Below are 22,608 nucleotides of genomic sequence, written 5' to 3'. Positions count from 1 at the left end.
ATAATAACTTTTAAATAAACTTTTCAACTAAAAATATTTTAATGAAAAAGCATTGGAAACCTAATCAGAACATGGGATGTAGGGGCATTGTGGAAGGGGCCTGGGAAGGCCCACTTCTGCGTTCTCATCAAACGTGGCTGTAATTGTGGTGGGACAATTGTTTATGCTTTTCCTGCATAGCAGGGGGTTGGACTAGATGGCCCATGTGTTCTCCTCCAACTCTATGATTCTATATTGGAAGACTGGGACTTTCAGATCACCACTAAATATAGGATCATTCTGTCACTGGTTTTATTGCCAATAGACCACTTCACACTAGATTGATGCATGATAGGTTGCCCCTCCACTGTCCCTCCAGATGGCCAATAGCTCTCTTCTCCAGCCACATGTAATGACCACATATCATTGGGTCAGGAGAACACAGGACCACAGTGGACTTTCATTTCTCTATTTGTCGTCCTTGTGGCTGTCAGTTCCTTCTGCAACTCTACTCCATAGGTTTTCCCAACTAAGTGATGGACACTGTATGTGAATATAGCTGGGAACAGAAAGCAAAACTCCAATTTATTATAAAATGGTGTGAAGGAAAACTCCTAAAAATGAGGAACAGAGACCAGTCTTATCATTGGGAATCAGCTGAGATTTTGGGGTGTTATGTGAGATTTTAAAATAACATGTCTGGCTGGTACTATGTGACTGACTTGAGTGGATATGGGCAAAGCATCCTTTCCATTTCTGGCCCAGGCAACAAAATCTCCCAGGATGGCCTTGATGCCTTGAAGATGCCTTGAAATACAGATACCTGTTATCTATAATCTTGTCTATTCTGCTAAAGGATGTTTTCTGGCAAAGGGTGTGTTTGATAACACACATAGATAATTAGCTATATTACTGCTCAGTGCTTTGAAGTTGCAAAAGTGGCATGCTGTGAGTGGCAAAGGCTTAGAAGTAATATTTACTCGCATCCGATGAGCCTGGGGAGGGAAATGTGAGCTAACCTTGAATGCATTTCTCATTTGTAACACCAGATTTTCCTGATTCTTTGGGTCAGGTAAGGGAAGATTTTTCTCTGTCAAAATTGAAACAGCAAACTCTCTTTGCCCTCGCTTCAAGGAGAGGACGATACAGTAAAATCTTATTTATCAGATATACTAAAATTTATTTTTTGAATGTTCAACCAAACAAAAAATTTGAATGAATGAATATATGTGTGTGTGTGTGTGTGTGTGTATCTGAAACAGATGGTAAACGTCTTCTCAGCATCTGATTTTTCCAGACACCAGAAGAACGATTAGCTTTCCTCCTATTCCCAAAAACTCTTCTTCAAATAAAGTAGTTCTAAAAAATCTCTCAAACAAGTATTTTCAGCTTCCCAGTCCAACTTTGGGGGAAGTTATGCTGTGTTGTGCAAGATTGCTCAAACCAATCGCAGGAAAGGGTTCTTTCATGAGCATACCAGCACATTATTATGAAACCTCCCTATGTTTAAATAAAATTAGCATGTGCTTGTACATATATAGTTTTTGCAATAGGAAAGAAAGCGAATGAGTAACATATAGATCAGATAGGATGTTTTGTAGCAAAGGGAGGAGTAGAGCTCAGCAGACCAGTAACTCTTGTTTCTGATGGTACATGTGAGGAGTCACCTCTGAATTGTATATCCTCCTGTTTTTCTCTTTCAACGAAGGACTAATTGAGCTGTGGGTTAGATCTTGAGCAGTCCCTGGTGCATTGCCTGAGAAAACAGATCTTGAAAGCTTGGGGATTACGTTGGTAAGATTTTTTTTGTGTTGATAAATTGTTTTGTACTCTATCTATCCTGACCAAAGTGTAAATCTGCTGTTTTTAAAATTGTGTTGTTTTTAAAAAACATTTGGTGCTGACTGGGCTGGGAATCTATTAAAGATTAAATGAGGTTTCAAATATTTAATTAGGGAAGTTGAATTATGATTAAACAAATATAGGTATTTACTTATGTATATTCATTTGTGGGAAGAAATAATTTCCATTGAGTTCAGTGAAGTTTAGTGCAAGTAAACATGTACAGGATTTTTAGGGTTGTCATCCCTTCATATTCACTGGGTTTAGGGCTGTAGGACCCCTGTGAAAGTGGAAAAACTGCAAATTAAAAAAACAGTATTGTTTACTTGATAAAACAGCTCTTTAGAAACCTCTAGATCCATCAGCAAGATGCTGTGGCTAACTTCTGCTAGAAATTAGCCATAGAAGCACACTAGAAAACCTAGAGATTCCTAGATAGATTTCAACTTCCAGCTGGGCATTCCTGCAGAGAACATTTTATCAAATTTGCAAATCAGATCTGCAAAGTCGATTGTGGAGAGTTGACTGTACAGTGTTTGTATCTTTTAAAGATTAGCAGATGCATTTTTACTAGGCCTCTGCACCCTGAATGTAAATGTATTAAATACTACTTGTTGTCAAGCAAAGGGCCAATGGGATAACTAATGTGTAATGTTCACAACTTGGACAAGCTTCATTTTAAAGCTTCCAGCACTTAAACACATTACATCAAACTTTCTCCAGATATGTTATCTTTTTTTCTGGGGGTTTCTTACAATGTCTCCTTACCTTTGAAAATGGTGGGGAGCAGATTTTGTAAGTCTAATCATTTCAATTTATGGGACAAAATGAAGCATCATATAGAGAATGCCTTATTGCTAGGGATGATCAAGATTATGGCTTGTATCATTGGTCTGTAGCAATGGGGCTTGTAAAGAGAGGTGGGAGAGAGAAATGAGATTGACAGTCACAGTGGCCCCCGTGAGTAAGGAACTACTGCATAATATGGAGTGGCAGTAGGGTTTTTTTTTTTTCCTGTTCATTGAGTTGGAAGAGATCCCTAGAGGTCAACCAGTCCAAGCCTCTTTCTCATAGGAATACACAATCAAAACAATCCTGACATACACAGCTATCAATACTCTCTTCTCTGGAATAGCCAAATGGTTATCTTTCTCTTTTCCTTTTTGTCAAGACCCTCCATTCATTGTCCCCTTTGCCAAACATAGCTCAATTTCTTGAAAATTTTCCCTGATTCTGCCCTATCTCATAGTTATGGGAACATTCTAGAGTAGTGGGTGAGCAAGCATGAAGAATGGGCCATTCATCTAAGCTGTGAGTATTGCTGAGTCAACAGATTGATTGTTGATACTGTAAACTATTGCTAAATAATAAAATTATTGATATTTAAATACAATGAAGGTAGGAATATTTCTAGTAATTATCACAACTTATTGCAGTTGATAGTTAAGCAATAGGTGGCTTGAAGCAATCAGTTTGTAAATGTGTCCATTTTTCTTTTGCTTGATAACCTTAATTAAACCATTTTCAAGCATGTAATGTAAATGTACTCAGAATTCTGTTACCTTCTAGGTTTTTCTAAAACTGACATCATAAGGTCTAATCTCAAAGCTGTCCTAACATACCTTATAGTATCTCCCACAGAGCCTAATTTAGCCTCCTTTCCAGACAACCAAGCTAGTCCATAGTCAGGAAATAAAAACAAGCCAGATTAAAATTAAACTGCCAATAGAAATAAGATAGGGAAGTTAATACGAATGACACTGAAGTTAATAGTGGGAGTGGGTCAGTCACTGGTAGTTAGAATTGGACTGATAGCTTTGGAATACTGGCAAGTTGTAGCCTGTAATCAAAATTTAGAAAGCTCCTTTTCATTTTGGCTAACTACCTTATCACATGGGGCTTTTGTCCAATAGGGCGTTTTCAACATGGAGCTGGTACGGATCCTGCCATACCCATCTCATGATGTAGGGCTACTTCTTTCACCCCAGTTGGGGTGAGGAGTGGGGCCCCTGCTGGAAGTCACACAACATTGTATGATGGCATGGGGCTCCATCCATTAAACAGGGTGAAATCATCCTAGGATGCTAAATTCCCTTATCCAATGAGGTCCTATGTGAATCAAGTTGTCTTACAGACAGGCTGCAAATATTCTGGGAATCATATGGTGGCACCAGCTGATTGATGAGTCCTCAAAATCTCCAGGTGGCTGCAAAATGCAATCATAGATGCCATTTTGGGTGGCTGGAAGGGACATTGTTAGTGCATGCCTCATCACCTCTTGAACTAATGGGGACAGTTGTTTTGCGTAATTGAGCCCCCTCCCAAGACAATATATTTAAACACAATTGGGCCACAATTAGCTCCCCCTCCATTTTTTTCTTAGTTAAATTTTTAAAAGAAGTGCTAGTTTCTTGTAGGTGAATGAATAGAGTTCCCAAGAGCTGCATTGGAGCCACTCCCCTTGAGGAATGCATTGCACAAATCTCCCCTCTCAGTGGTCTAAGAGTTAATAGTTTCCATGAGTTCTGATAGACATTCTTGGCAATGAAGACTATGATCCACTGGACTCTCATCAAATTCCCTATTGCCCTTTGATTTTCAATATGGTAACTGGCTAACTGCACATTTTTGGAGGAAACTAGCTGCCTGGATCCATTCAAGGTGCCTCAATGCACACATGCTCCATATTTAATAAGAAAACCACAGCCTTGTCTGTGAGATAAAAAGATCACTCTAAGAAATCTTTGCCTACTCACCTTAAAGGTGACTATGTATAACTCCCTCTTTAGTATCTCTGTACAAATCAAATATTATTGGTCATCTTCTTTTAAAGATGGATTGTGCTGTCAGAAAGACAAAAGGAAATATGAGTGGTTAGCGAATATTTTTTACCACAACAAGGATAACTAGGTGTGTATGTCACACACACATTCTTACAGGGCTGGGTACAATAAATCATCCCACAATGTCATATAGTCTGAAGAAGAATTTTCTTAGGCAACATGAGTCATCGCTGTTGGAAGAAGTTCAACACATCTTACGTTTGTTGTGCAAGTCAATCCAAATTAGCAAACAAGACTGTTGGAGAGGAAAGGGCTTGAGGGGATCACCATCTAAACTGAAAAGTGGAGAAGGAAGCTGCTGCATAAGCTTTCCGCTGGAATCAACATTACCCTTAAAATATATATACCTGGATTACAGTTGATTTGGAGATTATTTTCCTTTTGAATTAACCCTATTGGTCCTGGCTAAGAATGTGAGACATGTTTTTAAACCTCAGAGTAAGTGTACTTTGTAGTTGTGGCTTCCATAGTCAGGAGACAGTCAATCCAGGGCAGGTTTTTCATCCTTTACAAGAAACAAGTTATCCAAGGCACTAACATTTTGTGCACAGAGAATTGCCTCTTTAAAGTTCAATGTAAAACCCAGAATGGATTCAAACCCCACGAATCCCACAAAGTTGGGAATTCACCAACTCCACTGGTCTGTGGTAAAACTGGCACATGCCAGGGCATAACTCAGAGTTTAAGAGGTTAGACCTCTTTCTCAGACTCTTGAGGAAGGTGATAAATCTCAGGCTGAGGCACTGGAAGTGACGGTGGGAGGAATGGGTTGTTGTAGGTTTTACCGGGCTATATGGCCATGTTCTGGAGGCAATTTTTCTCCTGACGTTTTGCCTGCATCTATGGCAAGCATCCTCAGAGGTAGTGAGGTCTGTTGGAAGTAGGAAAAATGGGTTTATATATCTGTGGAATGACCAGGGTGAGACAAAGGACTTTTGTCTGCTGGGGCTGGTGGGAGGAATCTTTGCACACAGGCCATTGCTTACTTTTAAAATTCTGAAATACTGATTCTTCCAGCATGTTTCCATGTTCTTAACTGCCTTTCCCACTATTACTATGGGAAAATGCAGCTACATGTATCTATAACTATTATTTGTTGGCCACTTTTCTCCGTATTTAGAATTCTGGGGGGACTCACCAAAACTAAAACAAACAGAGCAAAATTCACCTTTTACAACAGTTTAAAATGTAATTAAATCAATAAAACTAAGAGCAGTTAAAATGTAGCCATTAAAAAGACAACAGGAAAGACAATATAGTACAAACCCTGATATATTCCCAAATGTATGGACACACAAAATCATATTGAAATGAAGGATTTCTGGCTATAGTGCTGGAGTGCCTTTAAAATGCCCAGGGATGACACTTTTTGTCAGATAAGGATAAACACTACCACACCTAAGGTTTCATGGACACAAAATTACTTTATAACACATACAAGAGCTGTTTGTTTGAGAAAACTGTCTTCAAAGGTGTAAAAAAAGAAAAAAACTTTTCTTGCCTCCATAAAAATAACGTGTATGTCATTTGTTACATTTACATTTCACCTTTCTTCTAAGGCAGAACCATCCAAAGATTTCATGTTGATGACAAACTTTTTAGATATGCATCATTTTGTGACACAGTAATTCAGTTTTACTAGGAAACCAAAAGTTAAACCAACCCCTTATAAGAGATACAAATGAAATGTATGGGGACACAACATATCTCCTGAAATCCTTTAATTTATATTTGATTTGAAAGATAGCATACATTTCCAATATTTTTGTCATCTATGAATAACACGTAAATACCTGCAAGAATTTAAAACAAAAATAAAATAACTACTTGTTATTTTAATTAGATGTATGAGGTTGGTGGGATGAACATAGCCTTTGAATATTTGGTAGTATTCACAACAAAATATGATAAACATTCAATGCCAGATGCAATGACTAAATAAGAAACATTAAACAAACAACTGGATGATGGCCAAAACCATGTTGGTTACTATTTTAGGCCAGTGGCCTAAAATTCTGACCCTTCATCTCTTTTTTCCATGTTGTGCTGGCTCCAATGGAGCCAGCATGGGGTCTCGCCAAGAGGGTGATGATTCTTCCATGTGACAGGGGAAGTGTCACAAAGAGGAAGCTATGCATGGGGCATTGGATTCATCCCACTGCACCTTTCCTTTTTTTAGTGAAGCCTTTGTGATGAGATCATTGTACTCCTAGATTTAGCTCTAAACTGGAATTTCTTTGGTGGTTAGAAAGGAGTTGCCACAGCTGAGCCATGCACACCAGTTATCCTGTTCTGGAGTAGCCACTGTGACACATAGCTAAATTACAACCTGTTTGATCCTCTGTAACAGTGTGTGTCCATATCTGGCTTATATTGCTTACATAAAATTTCCTCTCAGGTCATTAGATGCCATGTTTTCCCTTTCTTTCAGAAGGTACATAGAACAAATAATGAAGGAATATTGTTTCATATCAGTATTTAGGTCTGTTTCTTGTTTAACCAGGAAGCAACCATTTGGTTGTAGTAGCCTTTCTTCTACATTTAAAGTTGGCATGAGGGGTAATATTGTTCACGCTAACTCTTCCATTTATAATTCCATTGGTTCCTTTTAAAGCACTGCAGGATAGAACTGGCTGTCAGAGCAAGCTTTCTGAGAGTCACAGTGTCTGCTTGAATGTTTCAAGAAAGTTCCCTCTTACGGTTTTTGGAATTAAGGAGTGATACATTAGAGTATGAAAAATTATATCCAGTATAAGTCAGTTACATTACTTTAGGGTAGGTTGCCTTGCTGTATTATAGTAAAACAAAATTATGCACATTTTCAAGTGGATTCCAGCATCACTAAAAAGTTAAATTATATTTGAAGACAGCTTGTGTGTTTGGTGGCACATTTGTAATGTTCATAGAATTGGAAGTGGCCTCATGGGTCATCTATGCTAATCCCCTAGTTTGTGCTGAATTTCCAGATAAAGCATCCCCAGCAGGTCGCTGCCAACGTATCTAGGCAGTTTGTTCCCTTGTCAAACCACCCACTATCAAAAGTTTATTTATAATATTCAGCCAAAATCCATTATCCAGTAACTTCAAATCATTATACCCGGTCTTACTTTCTGGAGCATCAGAGAACAAACCTGGCCTCTCTTTTCTGTAAAAGCCCTTGGGGTGTATAAAGAGTGCAATCATTTTCCTCCTTAGCCTTTTTTTCCCCACCAAGCTAAACATGTCTAGCTTTTTCAACCTTTTAAAATATGTTTTCTTCTCCGTACTTCTTATCTTTGTTGCCATTTTTAGAGACTTGTCTATATCCTTTTTAAAAGGAAGCACCCAGAACCGAACGCAGTACTCCAGGTGAGACCCGAGTAGTACGGAATATAGTGAGACTATTATTTCCCTCAGCTTGGAAACTATGCTTCTATTAATTCATGAGACAATAGCATTTATTTTCTTTGTTGCAGCATGACATTGCTGACTCATGTTCAACTTTCAATAAAAATAACCTGTTTTCACATGTAGTATTGCTGAGTTATGCATCCTCCATCTCTTAAGTGTCCATTTCTAAAATCACAACCAAATAATATCACAGTGGAGCATAAAGCACTGCCAGAGTTACTATGCAAGTAAGATTAGTGGTGGCAAAGCCCCAAAGTCTCATAGTGGCCAAGGAGGCAGGAGATACCAGGGACTATGTAGCTGCAAATGGACAACTAGGAAAAGAGACAGCTATCACTCTCTGCTACCTGTAAAGAAAATCATGCAGTGTACCGTAACACTGGATATTAGAGAGAGTAGTGTTGCTCACTTTTCCTTGGCTGCTTAAATGAAACCAGATTCTGTCTGGGTGTCTCTCCAACTTTTAATTTGCTGTGGGAGTTGCGTTTGCACTCAAAAGAGAGGGACACTGTTCAAGAAGGTATTGGACATCTTTTCCCACAATGGGAGGAACACCGCAGCAAAAACACCAGTACAACCAAAAATAACATGGAAAACTGAGGAAAGGAGTGGAGTAGACTCTGAGTTAACTGGAAGCCAAACAGGCAGAAATCTTAAGCAAAAGGCGGAAAACAAAGCAAACAACAAACAAAAAAACAAAAACAACAAAAAAACCCCAAAGAAATTACACTTTAACTTATCTAGTATCTCCCAATCCACATGGGTGTCAGTTAACTGAGAGTCTACTGGAATTTTGTTGCTGTGTGATTTCAGATCACTTCTGATTTATGGTGACCTTTGACTTATGGATTTTCTTGGCAATATTAGTTCAGAGGGGGGTTGCCCCTGTGTTTGAGAGAGTGACTTGCCCAACACCACCAAGCAGGTTTCAGAGGTTTCAAAACTTCTTCTACTAGAGACCTAGTCCAGCACTCTGAGCGCTACACTGCACTGGCAATTAAAGGGAGTACAGGCAGCCCCCAAGTTATGAACAAGATAAGGCCTGTAAGTTTGTTCTTAAGTGTAATGAAGTTGAATTTATATGTAAATCAGAACAGGTACATTTTAAAGTGTAATTACAGCCAATTTTTAAAATTTTGGATAACATAGGAAAGGGTAAACACCCTGGGTTGTTTGTTTTGCTGTCAGAAGACTTCACCTCACTTCTTGTCCTAGTGATAATTGGATTTTGAAAATTTTGGGTTGTCATGGAAACAAGGATTGGTGATAAAGTGGAGACACATTTTCTCCATGATAACTCTTACAGCAGTGAATTCCCCTTCCTAAGAGTAGATTTTCTCTCACTTCCTGTTGTTTTACAACTCTGTTTGTAGCTAAGAGTCATATGTACATTCGCTGTTTGTAAATTGATGATTGCCTGTATTCAGTCATCTATTAAAATCTTGAGGTAATGCATTATTTTCAGATGCTGTTAATATTCTATCTTTACAGGTGCTAAACATTTGATAGGAGGGGATTCCAAAAATTGGAACCTTAGGAAAAATTGGAACCTGCATTTTGGTCACTACCCATCTAATTTCTGAGTAGAACTTCTATCAAAGATCTCAGATTGCCAGTTCAAAAGAGGTCTTTTCTGTTCCTTGGCCCCAAGCCCTGAAAGCTTTGATAGTTGAAAAGCTTAACTTTGAATTCTGCCTGGAAGCAATCTGGAAGCTACCTGAAGATATTTTGATCCTGGGTGAAACATGTTCGAGCCAGCCAGCCAGCCATCTCCAGACAGTAATTTGGCAGCAAATGCAATTCTAAGCATCAGAACTTTCTGAGTTGTCTCCAGGACTAGTGGGACATCAAATGAATTGTAGCTACGAAAACAAGATACTACCAGGTCATGAAAATTATGGCAGTCTTTGGAGATAATCCTATAAATATCTTGAAGATCAATAAAAGTCTGTTTGCAAAGTTTTCATGGTGGTGCCCTCCCATGCAACTATTTATTATTGTTAGCCTTCATAGAAATACCTTTTATTGAAGGACAACATATCCATACAATATAATTTTAAAACAAAGAACCATGACAAATAGGGTTGCTAGGGAAGGGCCAAAACTGGAGACCTTGGGAATTCCCAGTACGATGTCACAGGAAACAGATTGTATTAGTATTACATAGGTGATATTAGAAGGGTGGCGGTGGTGGTGTTACATTCCAGTGATTCAATGATTCTGCCATATCTGAGATTAACCATTTAAACAAGATCATTCATTCAAGAAGAATTGAAGGACTCACCTCATTTCCAAACTGTGTTTTTACAGATACAGCAATGAGTAACCCAAATTCCCCTGACTCACATCGAACACAAAACCGAAAAGGTAATGTAAATCAATGATATGAGGGAGGGATGGTTCATAGGCTGCCTACAAAACAATTATATGTGTTTCCAGGTCAACTGCCTGTCTAATACAGTACAGTGGGCCTTAGTATCCACTGGGGACTTGTTCCAGAACACCCCCCCCCCCCTTATATTAAATGGTGTTCCTTATATTAAATGGAAAAATCAGTTTGCTTTTTATGAGGGAAAAGGGCACTGTACTGTTTTACATTTCCCCCCAACTTATCTGTATATGTCTTTTAGGTTTGGCAGTTAGGAGCTATTATTGAAACATTTTTTTCTAAAAGGAGACAAGCCCATATATTAATTTAAACAGAGGTTGGCTTGTAAGTCAAGTTATGAGGTATCCCATCCTACCATAATTTCAACAGTGTGTCTTCCTTCCCCCATAATTTATCAAGTAGAAACCAAAAATGAGATAAGAGATAAGAATTTCAAGAGGAAATTGAGGCTGAAGGTTCTGTTGAGATTGCAAAGTGGCAGTCATGAGGTTAATATAAAATCAGCTGTATGTACAGGAAAGATAAAAGAGATAACTACAGGATGTAGGAGACCTTGTCTGCATGTGGAGTGAGGAACTAGGTGATTTACCGGAACACTAAGTGGCTCTATTCTGCATTATTTCTAAGTATATAGTATTGGATCTCACAAATTAAGTTATATTGACAAATTAGATCACAGGCAGAGAAAGAATGATCACTAATGGGAGTGGTTTGGAAACTGAGTAATTTCAAAAACATTTGAAACATTGGTTCACCTGGAAGCTTAATGTAAAATATGATAGTTGTCTTCAATTTCTTAAGGGGCTTCATGCAGAAAATAGAACAGACATTTCCTCTATTGTCTAACAACGTGGAACTGTAACCACTTCTATGGAAAAAACAGGAAAGCACATTTTGACTGAACATTAGGAGACACTTCCTTACAGCGAGAGTTGTTTGGCAGTAGAACAGATTAATTCAAGAAATAATGGAAATACCAGATATAGAAGAATGGACACAAAAAATACTTGATATAAGAAATATGGACAGACTCACATACCTACTATCTAGACACAAAGACACGCCAATAAAAGAAACAAATTGGGAAAAAGTTACAGAATACTTAAAAAAGAAGAAATATAAGACAATAATTTAAAATAACTAAACTGAACCTCAAATGAAAGGAGAGAAAATGTTTAAATAAAAAAAGAAAAAAGAAAAACAAAAGGAAGACACCCCCAATAATGATGCCCAGGAAGTCATGAAGAACTCTACAATTTTATTTTTATTTTTATATATTTTTTGTTTTGTTTTTCTCTCCCCCCCTTCTTTTTCTTGTTATAACTGTCTTTTCCTACTGCCCTATCTCCTTGCAAATATTCCCCCACTTTCCCTGTAACTTCAGAGAACACTTAATAAAAATTATATATTTTAAAAAAGAAAAGAAATAATAGAATTTCCTTCAGCAGAGAATATACAACAATTCTTTAGGTATGTTAAATCTGAGCAGGATGTTTATTAGATTTTCTCCCTTTCTGCTGTATGAAGCCATTATAGCATTTACTGCTCGCGAAACGTAATGTGTGGTTTTTGAAACTCAAATAGGGGACTTTGCCCCATATTAAGCAATTGCTATTTAGGTCATTTTCAACTTATGCCAATCCTAACACAAACATATCAAAGAGGAGTTTTTTGGGGTAAGATTTGTTCAGAGGGAATTTGCCATAGCATTCTTCTGAGAGAAGGCCACCATTGGGTTTCCATTGCCAAACAGGGATTTGAACTCTGATCACTAGAGTCACAGTCCAATGCCCAAACCACTACATCACACTGTGCAATCAATGTATGTAAAGGTGTCAAGAGCTATAGAATTTTAAATGCTGTGAGAGTACTAATTTGTAACATGTGTTTAATGTGTGATGTTTATACTCATTCCTGGGCTGGGTATGGGATCGTCTTCTCAATGTAATCCAGCATTTTATTACTGCTTCTTCACTCTTTTTCTTACCACAATGAATGTGGATTTGACAGGTTCTGTCCATCTGGACACACCTGGAATTTGACTCCAGCCCTGTCATTGTTAGCAGATGTGTATAAGCATGTAAAACATCCTCTATCTTCAATGTAATGTAAAAAGTAAATTCTTCGTGTGTTTCTTTCCCTAATTTAACAGGCAAGAAACAAAAACGAGAGAAAAGATCCAACCTGCAAGAAGAGAGTGAGGATGACTCTTTTGAAGAGTTTGAAACAGAGAATCAGTCACAAGGTAATACACAATAACCATTATGATTTACTTTGTTCAATGTGGACATGGATATTACTACTACTGCTACAACTTTTTTTTGTACCACACCTCCATCTTCCTGAAGAGACTTGGGGTGGCTTATGTATGTCACAAAATTTCTAAAACGACGCATAAAATAAACACACAATACAATAAAAGATAAAACCAATAGCATAAAAACTAAAAACTATTCAGGTTGAAAAGCTCTGGTTGTTCCTCCTCTGTTGCATGCCAGGATCTGGGACCATGAACTGTGACCTTCTTGTGGAGACCACTTTCTATTTCTTCTTTTTAAAATGTAAAATATGACACAGAATGTTTTAAAGTTGCCAACAGGCACATCACTACCAAATCCGTGTGATAGGTCATTTTGTGTACGTGTATAGTTCACTTTGTGTATGTGGTAGCAAAGACCAGTAAAGGTAGAATATCCCTTATCTTGAAATGCTTGGACCAGAAGTGTTTGGCATTTCAGACCTCCCCCCCCCCCCCCCCAGATTTTGGAATACCTGTACTTTCATATACTTATATAATCTTGGAGATAGCACCAAAGTCTAAAGACAAAATTCATGTGTGTTTCATATGCATTTAGTACATATAGGGTGAAAGTAATTTGATACACATTATGAGAACCATCAGAAAGCAAAGCTGTCACTGTTTCAGTCACCCAAATGGACAATTTGGGAGTATGCTAAATTTTTGGAATTCAGGTAAGGGATGCTCAGTCAGTAATAATAACATGTATATTGGCAATTTGGGGATTATGCATCCTCCCCAAGAAATGTTTATCTTTAGTTTACATCAAAGAAGGCAACACTGATGCCCTCTATGACTTTTGGTGAAGTGTCCCTGTTTTACTCCCCAGTCCTCTGGATTTTTAATATTAAGAAATAACTTCCCTGGGAAATGTTTTACTCTCTCTCTCTCTCTCCCTCCCACGCCCCCCACCCCCCGCTTTTGGGATTTAGTAGTCCCCAGGGTCTTCCAGTTGACTTCCTTATTGTTTAAATGCATCAAAAAGCCATAGAGGGGAGCCACAATGAAATGTGGATGGTGGCAAGCGGTGAGGATCTGTAACACTGGCCTTGGTGACCTTACTTAGGCAATCCCCCGTTGTCCAAGTATGATGGCCTTCCAAGTGCAATGTCTTGGCGGAGAATACATAGGTGACTATGGAGCCCTATTCTTGACATGCGTATTCTTCCACAGTGAGGACATTGGTTTCCAGGTGGAAGGTGGTTGTAGTCAAGGTTGGCTTGATGCACCTTCCTCTTGGCACATTTTGCCCTCCATTCATGCCTCTTCAAATTCCACAGTACTGCTGGTCACAGCTGACCTCCAGTTAGAGTGCTCAAGGACCTGGGCTTCCCAGTTCTAAATGTCTATGACACAGTTTTTAAGGTTCGCTTTAAGCCCATCTTTAAATCTCTTTTCCTGTCCACCAATGTTATGTTTCCCATTCTTGAGTTGGAAGTATAGTAACTGCTTTGGGAGATGGTGATCGGACATTTGGACAACGTGGCCAGTCCAATGGAGTTGATAGCGTAGGAGCATCATTTCAGTGCTGGTGGTCTTTACTTCTTCCAACATGCTGACATTTGTCCACCTGTCTTCCCAAGAGATTTGCAGGATTTTTCAGAGGCAACGCTGATGGAATCATTCCAGGAGTTGTGTGACATCTATAGACAGTCCATGTTTTGCAGGCATATAACAGGGTTGGGTGGACCATAGCTTTATAAACAAGCATCTTGGTATCCATATCCTGATCCTCAAACACTCTCTGCTTTGGAAAAATGCTGCACTCACAGAAATCAGGCGGTGTTGTATTTCAGTGTCAATGTAGACTTTTGTGGAGAGGTGGCTGCCAAGGTAGCGGAAATGGTCAACATGTTACACCATTAAGCTGTATTTCTGGCATTGCTTTGTCTGCAACAATGGCTTTGGGTGCCAACATGTAGTCCACATACTACATTTTCTGCACTCCTGGTTTTTATGGTATAACTACTATACGTGCTGCATAGGAAGAAAGGGAATCCCAATCCCAAAAAGGTCCTACATATACATAAAGGACATATTCATTTATTCATTCCTAATGGGTTGCTCATTTTGGTCTGTGTATTCTTTCAGTGTAATAGCGTGTCATCATGATGACAGTGATAAGAGAGGTTAAAATACTGTATTAAACAATAAATATAAATACAAGGGATGACGTAGAAAGAGAAGGTGGATGGGGAAGTAGCAGAGCTACTTTCTATAACAACTCATGGAATTTCCCATCAGGATCATCAGTAAGCAAGTTGCTTGCGCATTTTGGTAGTAAATTCAAAGAAGTTCAGTAAGGGCTTTTCCAAGTTCTAATAGATGCACCTTGACAGTATACCTTCTATTGCCATTTCCTGTGAAGAGCCCAGTCACTATTTGTGAAAGTAGAAGAATTGAAGCTGTGTTTCTTACACAACAGTTGTATAAATCTAATAGACTATTTCAGACCAATATTGAATAAAATGGCAAAGAGGGAACTTCCTCAAATATTTTAACAACACCTATTATCCATGAAATACATGTGTGGGACAGGTTCAAAAGAGAGCACTAGAGCTCTCCATGTCTACAGCTCTGACAAACACAATAAAAGGCTGCAGCAATCCAGAGTCCATTTGCATCTTCATTTACTGATATTTTGGAATAATATTTTTGTGTGGGGGTGTCATCAAGAAAGGACTTTTTATAGAAATAATCCTTAAAACATTTCATATATCCTCCCCTCTCATCTGGAAGCTGTTGATACATGAGGACAATTTGTTGAGTCCCAGTGAATCAGGTCCTTATTCAGGACTCCTTGAGGCCAACATGAACTTCCAAAGCAATGCCAAAATATGGAAAAATATAAATGGGAATGATTGGATACCCATTCCAGTCATCTTGAATGGTACTTTGTGATAGGGCCATGTGACTTGTTGAAATTGTGCATTGCCACTTTTGGAAGCTTCTGCATGAGACAGTTTAACACTATCCCTAGAAACATTGACATGGGGGGGGGGGAGGGGGGGTGTTGGAACCTGACATAAATTATATGGAGACCTAGGGGTGGACTTTGCCAACCCCTCAAAAGAATAGGCATTTCACTCATATAAAGCCTCTGTTTTTGCAAATCTCCCATGTAATTACATCAAAACATATCGGACCAAATTAGAAACTGGAACTAACAGCAATTTTCTGTTTCTCTGTTCTGTGTGTGTGCACCACTTTAGATCCGTCCACTGAAGTTGTTCCATATGGTGAGACAGGCAAGTAATCTACATTCACAACTGGCAATGGTTTGTCCAGGGTAGGGGTCCTCAAACTAAGGCCTGGGGGGCAGATACGGATTTACCCGGCCCTTGCTGGGGGTCAACCTAAGTCTGAAATGACTTAAAAGCACACAGCAACAACAATCCTCTCTCATCAGCCAAAAGCAGACCCACACTTCCCATTGAAATACTAATAAGTTTATATTTGTTAACATTGTTCTTCATTTTAATTATTGTATTGTTTTTAAGTGGTTTTTTTTTTTTGCATTACAAAAAGATATGTGTGGCATGCATAGGAATTCATTCATGTTTTTTTTTTTTCAAATTATAATCCGGCCTTCCAACAGTTTGAGGGACCTAACCTGACCCTCTGTTTAAAAAGTTTGATGACCCCTGGTCCAGGGTTTGGGAGTCCTTACGCAGGATGCTGTGCATGGGTCCAAGTCTTCCTTGCCTCTTCTGTGGACATAACTGGGTGTTGGTGGTCTTTCAATTTTTGCTTTTTCTCCCCACTTCAGCAAATGGCACTAGCCAAAACCCTAAGTAACCTGTGTTGTCACATCAGTTATGAGATTATAAGTCAATCTTACAGTTTCATAAATACTGCATGTCATGGCGGGCATATCTATGACATGTAGACATCAAAATACCATCTAGACACTAGAATCACTCACCACTGAATGTATCCTAAAGGGAGACATGCAAAAGGAGTAGTCTCCTTTTGCATGTGTGGAGAATTACTTGGTAAAAGCTCAAGTTAGATAATGAAAGGATGTGGTTTGCACCAGTTGTTTAAAAACAGATTGGGCAAACAACAAAATGGTAGTTGTTTTTCTTTTAAAGAAAAGTATCCTGACACTCCCTCTAGTGGTTATTGCAGTAAAGGATTATTGCATATGCAGTATAAGATAATACAGTTGGCCTGCTACTTTTGAAGATTTAACTTTTATAGATTTGATTATTTATATATTTGATGTGTTTTTTATGTACATCTCAGGGTTCTTACTTTTCATCTGGACCAAAAAAGAAGGCTTTGTTCCTTATCAAGGATTTTACTGTATTGGTGCCTTGTATTATTATTGGTGTTAAGATACAACTGTATTATTATTATTGGAGTTAACCTGTAACAAAAAAGTGATTAAGAAAATAGTTCTTTTACAGCGCTCAAATCTTTGGCAAGAATCCTGATGCGTGCACACATTCAATATAAAAATATGGGCAGATTATTAAAGCCTTTCCCTTGGTGTCTTGTTCTTTTTTCAGAAGTTATGAAGAGAGAAGAGGCACCTGCAACTGGTAAATATAAATGGCAGATTGAAAAACAGGGCTTCTTGAATTTTGTCTTATTTAATTCCCCTAACTCATATTATGTTAGTTATTCATCTGGGATAAAAGCTTAACATGGCACCACCTTCTTTCATAAAAGATTTCAAGTGTGAAAGAGATTTTTTAAAAAAATCAATTCTTGCATACCTTGCCCATTGGCTTTTGTTTTTGTTGACTAACAGGGATGCAGTTTTAGGGGTGGGTGGGAATTAAGGCCATTACTCCTCAATAAGAATTCTCCAATCCATCATTTTTTTCCTTCATTTCTGAAATTTCTGGCACTACCTTAAAGTTTCAGTTGAGCTTTTAGAAATACAGTTTAGGCATCTAAAGAAAGATTGCAAAGAATGTTATTAAGGGAATGTGAATGCAGAAAATATGAGAATTGTAGGAGTGGACTATTTCCAATGTCTCACTCTCTGCAATGCTAGAAATTTGGGAAATGTAGGCAAATTTGATGAAGAATAGAACTCTTATGCGGGAGCAATTCCTTCATTCCTACATCATGGAAGGTTAGGTAAAGGTGTTCCCCTAACATTAAGTCCAGTCATGTCTGACTCTGAGGGTTGGTGTTCATCTCCATGTCTAAGCCAAAGAGCCAGCGTTATCTGTAGACACCTCCAAAGTCAGGTGGCTGGCATAACTGCATGGAGCGCCGTTACCTTCCCATTGGAGTGGTAGCTATTGATCTACTCACATTTGCATGTTTTCAAACTGCTAGAAACTGGGGCTAACAGCAGGAGCTCACACCACTCCCCAGATTCAAACCTGCAACCTTTCGGTCAGCAAGTTCAGCAGCTCAGTGCTTTAACCCACTGTGCCAGAGGGGGTTTCGGCTACATTCCTATAAACATCTGGCTACACTCCTATTAACTATGTTCTCAAATAAATATTTGTCAGTGATCACTGGTGCCAGGATGGGAAATATGTGAGGGTCTTCCTTAGCAATTGTCTATGCTAAACACCCATCTCTGGTCCCCAAAGAAGTCACTGAACTAGTTGCCACTCCTCTGATCAACACAGAACAGAAGAACTTGGTTGTTTCTTCTCTGCACTGCGTGTAACTGCTGTGGAGTGGGGAAGGAGGAGGAATCTAAGCAATGAACACCCTATAGTCATTGAAAGATATGTGGCAACTAATTATGCAGGCTATTTCAAAATGTTTATTTGTTGACACAGGTGTAATGCAATAGTTTGCAGCACTGAGGGGGGAGGGAATCTTATGCAAAGAGAACAGGGTGATAACAGTGGCATTGAGTTCAGCAAAAAAAAGCATGATCTCCTTTTTCTCCAAAACCTGAAGAGCTGAATAGGGCTTAGTTTACATTACATTTCTGCTTGAACCTACATTGTCCCCATGAACCCCTTCTACCATTTCCCTTTGATGAAGAAAGCCCCCCCAAAAAGTGGGTAGGTGGTTGGGCAGGCAGGCATTGTCATGCTTGGGGAAAAGATATGTAGAGTAAATGGAACTGGCAGTCCTTTGCAGTTAAGGAGTGGCATCTTGGCATGTAGCTTTTGTGCTCAGTCTTGGATTGGATTACTGACAGGTTTACTTGTTGTCCAGTATCTAAGTGTTCTTCCAGATGATGCAGGTATCTTATAATTACTCTCCTTCATTCCTTGGAATGTCATGGGTATCATATAATCACCCTACTTCATTTCTCAGAATTTCGTGGGTGTGATCTCTAAGACAGTAGTGCTTAAGGTATCTGCAGGATCACCTGCACTATATATGTACCCATTGACTATAATTCTTTATTTCCTGGAAACTCACCACAGACTGACAGCTCATAGCTCATACATTGCCATTAGCCCATGTACCAAAATTTCAAGTAGCACTGAGATAATTGTGTCCTCCATTTGCAACCATTCTACATTTTCCAATAGTTTCTTCACATGCTTGCATGCAAAATTAGTTAAAACAGAAAAGACTAGAGAGATTCATTGTATCTTTTGATTGATGTCACCCTAGGAATCCAGCATCTAGAAATACCCTGAGATAGCCCACTAGTTAAATGAACATTTTCAGCTCCTGGCTGTTACCTGCATTAAAATTGTTTGCCTGTCATTTTAATCAAATTTTGTTTTTCCCAGTGCCTGAAAAGGGTGTTTGCCCATCTCCTCACCATCCAGGATGGTGGACACTGGGCATCCGAAAAGATGGTAAGTATTTATCAGATCACAGACTTAATCATCAACCCCAGATACTTGTTTTAAATGTGAGGCTAACGTCCTAGAATTGTAAAATAGTATACAGTTTTCCCTAGCAGAATAATTAATCATAGTTAGACTACGCATCTTGAATTTTCACTAAAAGCCCTTAACAAGTTTATAGTACTCTTCTTAATGGTGTCTTCCTGCCTCCAACCTTTGAATGTGTTCCTACTGCAGCATCTCTACTTGTGTGTGAATAATAAAAAGACATTCATAATGTATATGGATAAGAGGTCTGCTGACTCAAAATCTTTCAAATCTGAAGGTTCATAATGCACTGGGAAGGGTTATATACATTATTTATGTTGCATGCAGTTAGTAACAATGTCTGCGGTTATAAAACTATGTGAATAATCAGATTACTCATACTTCAAAACCTTTGATATATACAGCTTTAACTATATATAGGATCTTTTGAAAATTGCAGACTATTAATTAGATCTTCAAGTGTGATGACCAATTGAATTTGTTTTATTTTCTTATTCCAGATGAATTCTTCCATTTTGTCATTCTTTGTTTTGCTGTTGGAATCTTATTAGTTTGCTATTACAAATATAACAGTAAGTAAAAATGGCAATGCATTTGTTTGATTTGAGCCAAGAGAGAACAGACATCAATTTATTCATGCTTATCTTTTTAGACTGGACCGTTTCCCTTGGTATTGGTTTGATGACCTTTGCAGGCTTAGAAACAACTGGAATATATTTTGGCCTTGGTATGTGTTTTGTGCTCTTAGAGGTCTCTTATTTATAAGGTTGCCTAAAGTGAAAACTAACTTGACAGCAAATATTAACAAATATGTTTTATGTATATTTTATACAAATTATATGAAATAGCCGATAAACTTTTTCATGCTCAGATATAAGACTTCCCAATTCTAGTACGATCTACAATTACGTGTTCCAAAGTAAGTTCCATTGTCCATGGATATTGTATGCTAGGATAGAAATAAAATAAGTGATATGACTGAAGGTTTATATTACGTATGACACTGAAGCAGAAATGGAACTCACTAGCTTGCAGAAGATGTATTACAGTCCCTTCTAATTTCCTTTCTGTTCATGGGACTGTGAGCATAAACATTTGTCTATTATTTTCCAACAGTGCACCGTATTCGAAGCATTCTGGAAGCATTTATTCCTCTCCTCCAGAGAATCAGAACACCAGGTATTTTCCCCTTATAGTTGTTCAGAATGACGGTTTTACATTTTCGATTGCATCAATATGTCCTTTCATTTATTAGTTGTTGTTCTACAATTAATTTTATTCATGCTGTCAGTCTCCTCCCCAGAAAATTGTTCTAGAATAGAGATAGAAACCAGTGCATCTGTATGTCAAATCCAAGGACATGGCCAGTGCTGGTGTCCAGGTGATCTAGCCAAATTTGAAAGTAATAGATCTGAAACAGCAAAATACTTATAATCATTTCCTTTTTTAAATAACAAAGTCATAAGTAAATATAATATTATGGTCAAGATCCTGCCTCTTCAATAAGACTGCTTTGTCATTGTAGTTAGATGTGATGACATTCCCAAAACTTTGCCTTTGCAGGCTGGAAGCATCCCAACCAAACTGTCTCCAAGGTGCTGGAGAATGGGGTGCTGGGGAATGATGCTCCTGTTATTAAGAACAAGCAGCTTGAAAGTTGCTTGGCATCTTACCACAATTGCATGTCTCAATGGTCCCCACAATGCAGATGTCACTCTCCACAACAGTGATCCACAGCACCCTGGAAATGCTTCAGTTTGGACATTGCCAGACTGCAAAGTTATGGTTTGCGAATAATTAACAACCATAAATAACAAGCAATTACAAGATCACAAGTCCAAATTACAGTTGTTTAATCTCTGAACAGGAAACCAGTTTACAATTCTAACCCAACAGCCTGAATCTCACTTACTTATTTCTAAAATTTGTGATTCCATTGTATAAATATATTCTTCATGAACATTTTTGCTGTTCTTCCTTAAACACAGATGGAAGTGTATTAGTAGGTCTCTGAAAATGATCTTACTGATTGATTTTTCTCTTATTGTGTAGGTTTCAGAAAGGTTAACTAATGGAGGACTTCAAGACAGCCCCATAAAGTATCTGTTTGCTTACTGGACTGAGATAATGTTTCCAGGACTGCCATTTGTAATATAAAGCAACAATTTCATAACTGTAACTGAAGGGTTTCTCAGTTGGGGCAAGGAACTCTACTCCAATGGCTCTTTTCTTCCTCTCAATATATTACAGTGCATGAGGATTCTTCCTTCTATTGAGAATTATAATTGTAGTCACAGTGCTCCATGTTTCTTTCCTAACAATTTGTCTTCTTTCTATTATGTCGTATTCAGCTGTGCACGAGGTTTCTCACACAAGGCAGTGCATGTTTTTAGCATCAGTTAGAACCACGGTTTCTCAGACTTTGGTCCTTCAGTTCCAACTTCCTTGACCATTGGCCAAATTGGCTGTTATGTCTGAGGTTGAAATGCAAAACACCCAGAGGATCAAACTTTAAGAAGCACTTATCTGACAATAACACCACTAACACAACAATTGCTCCAGAGGATCTTTGCACATAACATGGCTATCACTGCATATCAAGATATACAACAAGTAGAGTGTGTCGTGGCTCCTCAATGTGATTAGACATTATTCTCAGGCTCTTAAAATGAATTGGAAAAGTCAGCCCATTCATGGTATAATCACTGTTCATGAACACTTGGCACATGGAGCACCTTAAAAGAAGCTTCCACAGGCCCACCTAGATGTATACAACAGCCCAGATCCATTGCATTTGGGCAAAATCTGTTCCTTGCAATGGAACTGCTATAAAGTGAGCTCTGATTCTTCTTGTCACCATACTCATACCTAGTTATTACTAACACAGAGAAAACATTTTAAAAACTTTGCTATGGCTTATAGTTATAATGCTCAGTTTTCGGAGAGATGTTTGAAAAGTAAAAATAGATAGAATCCTTTTGCATTTAAACCACTTCAAGAAGGCTTATGTTGAATACCTCTTGCTGTTCTGCATGCATGTGTCTTCCCATAAGCAGAGGAAATCCATTATAAGGAGCAAATCAC

General features: G+C 38.3%; 1 protein-coding gene across 1 annotated transcript; it reads left to right on the top strand.

Moving 5' to 3' along the window:
• The first annotated feature begins 1,526 nt into the window (after positions 1-1,526).
• TMEM40 (transmembrane protein 40) lies at positions 1,527-22,460 on the top strand. The gene is made up of 11 exons (XM_067463556.1): positions 1,527-1,773; positions 10,365-10,421; positions 12,596-12,688; positions 15,955-15,990; positions 17,257-17,289; positions 17,837-17,842; positions 19,417-19,485; positions 20,025-20,096; positions 20,177-20,251; positions 20,641-20,703; positions 21,577-22,460. Exons 2-11 carry the CDS (start codon positions 10,373-10,375, stop codon positions 21,594-21,596), a joined length of 516 nt encoding a protein of 171 aa, XP_067319657.1. The 5' UTR covers positions 1,527-1,773; positions 10,365-10,372; the 3' UTR covers positions 21,597-22,460.
• Positions 22,461-22,608: the final 148 nt, after the last annotated feature.

The sequence above is a fragment of the Anolis sagrei genome, chromosome 2 (genome assembly GCF_037176765.1).
Source record: "Anolis sagrei isolate rAnoSag1 chromosome 2, rAnoSag1.mat, whole genome shotgun sequence".
Lineage (NCBI taxonomy): Eukaryota > Metazoa > Chordata > Lepidosauria > Squamata > Dactyloidae > Anolis > Anolis sagrei.
Note: the sequence above shows the minus strand (reverse complement) of the source record. Positions and strands in the feature narration are given on the sequence as shown.

Coding starts and splice junctions, on each gene's coding strand:
- TMEM40 (XM_067463556.1), top strand. CDS start 10,373: ATGAGTAACCCAAATTCCCCTGACTCACATCGAACACAAAACCGAAAA. Junction 20,252..20,640: donor TGGAATATATTTTGGCCTTG/GTATGTGTTTTG, acceptor ATTTTCCAACAG/TGCACCGTATTCGAAGCATT. Junction 20,704..21,576: donor CCAGAGAATCAGAACACCAG/GTATTTTCCCCT, acceptor CTTATTGTGTAG/GTTTCAGAAAGGTTAACTAA.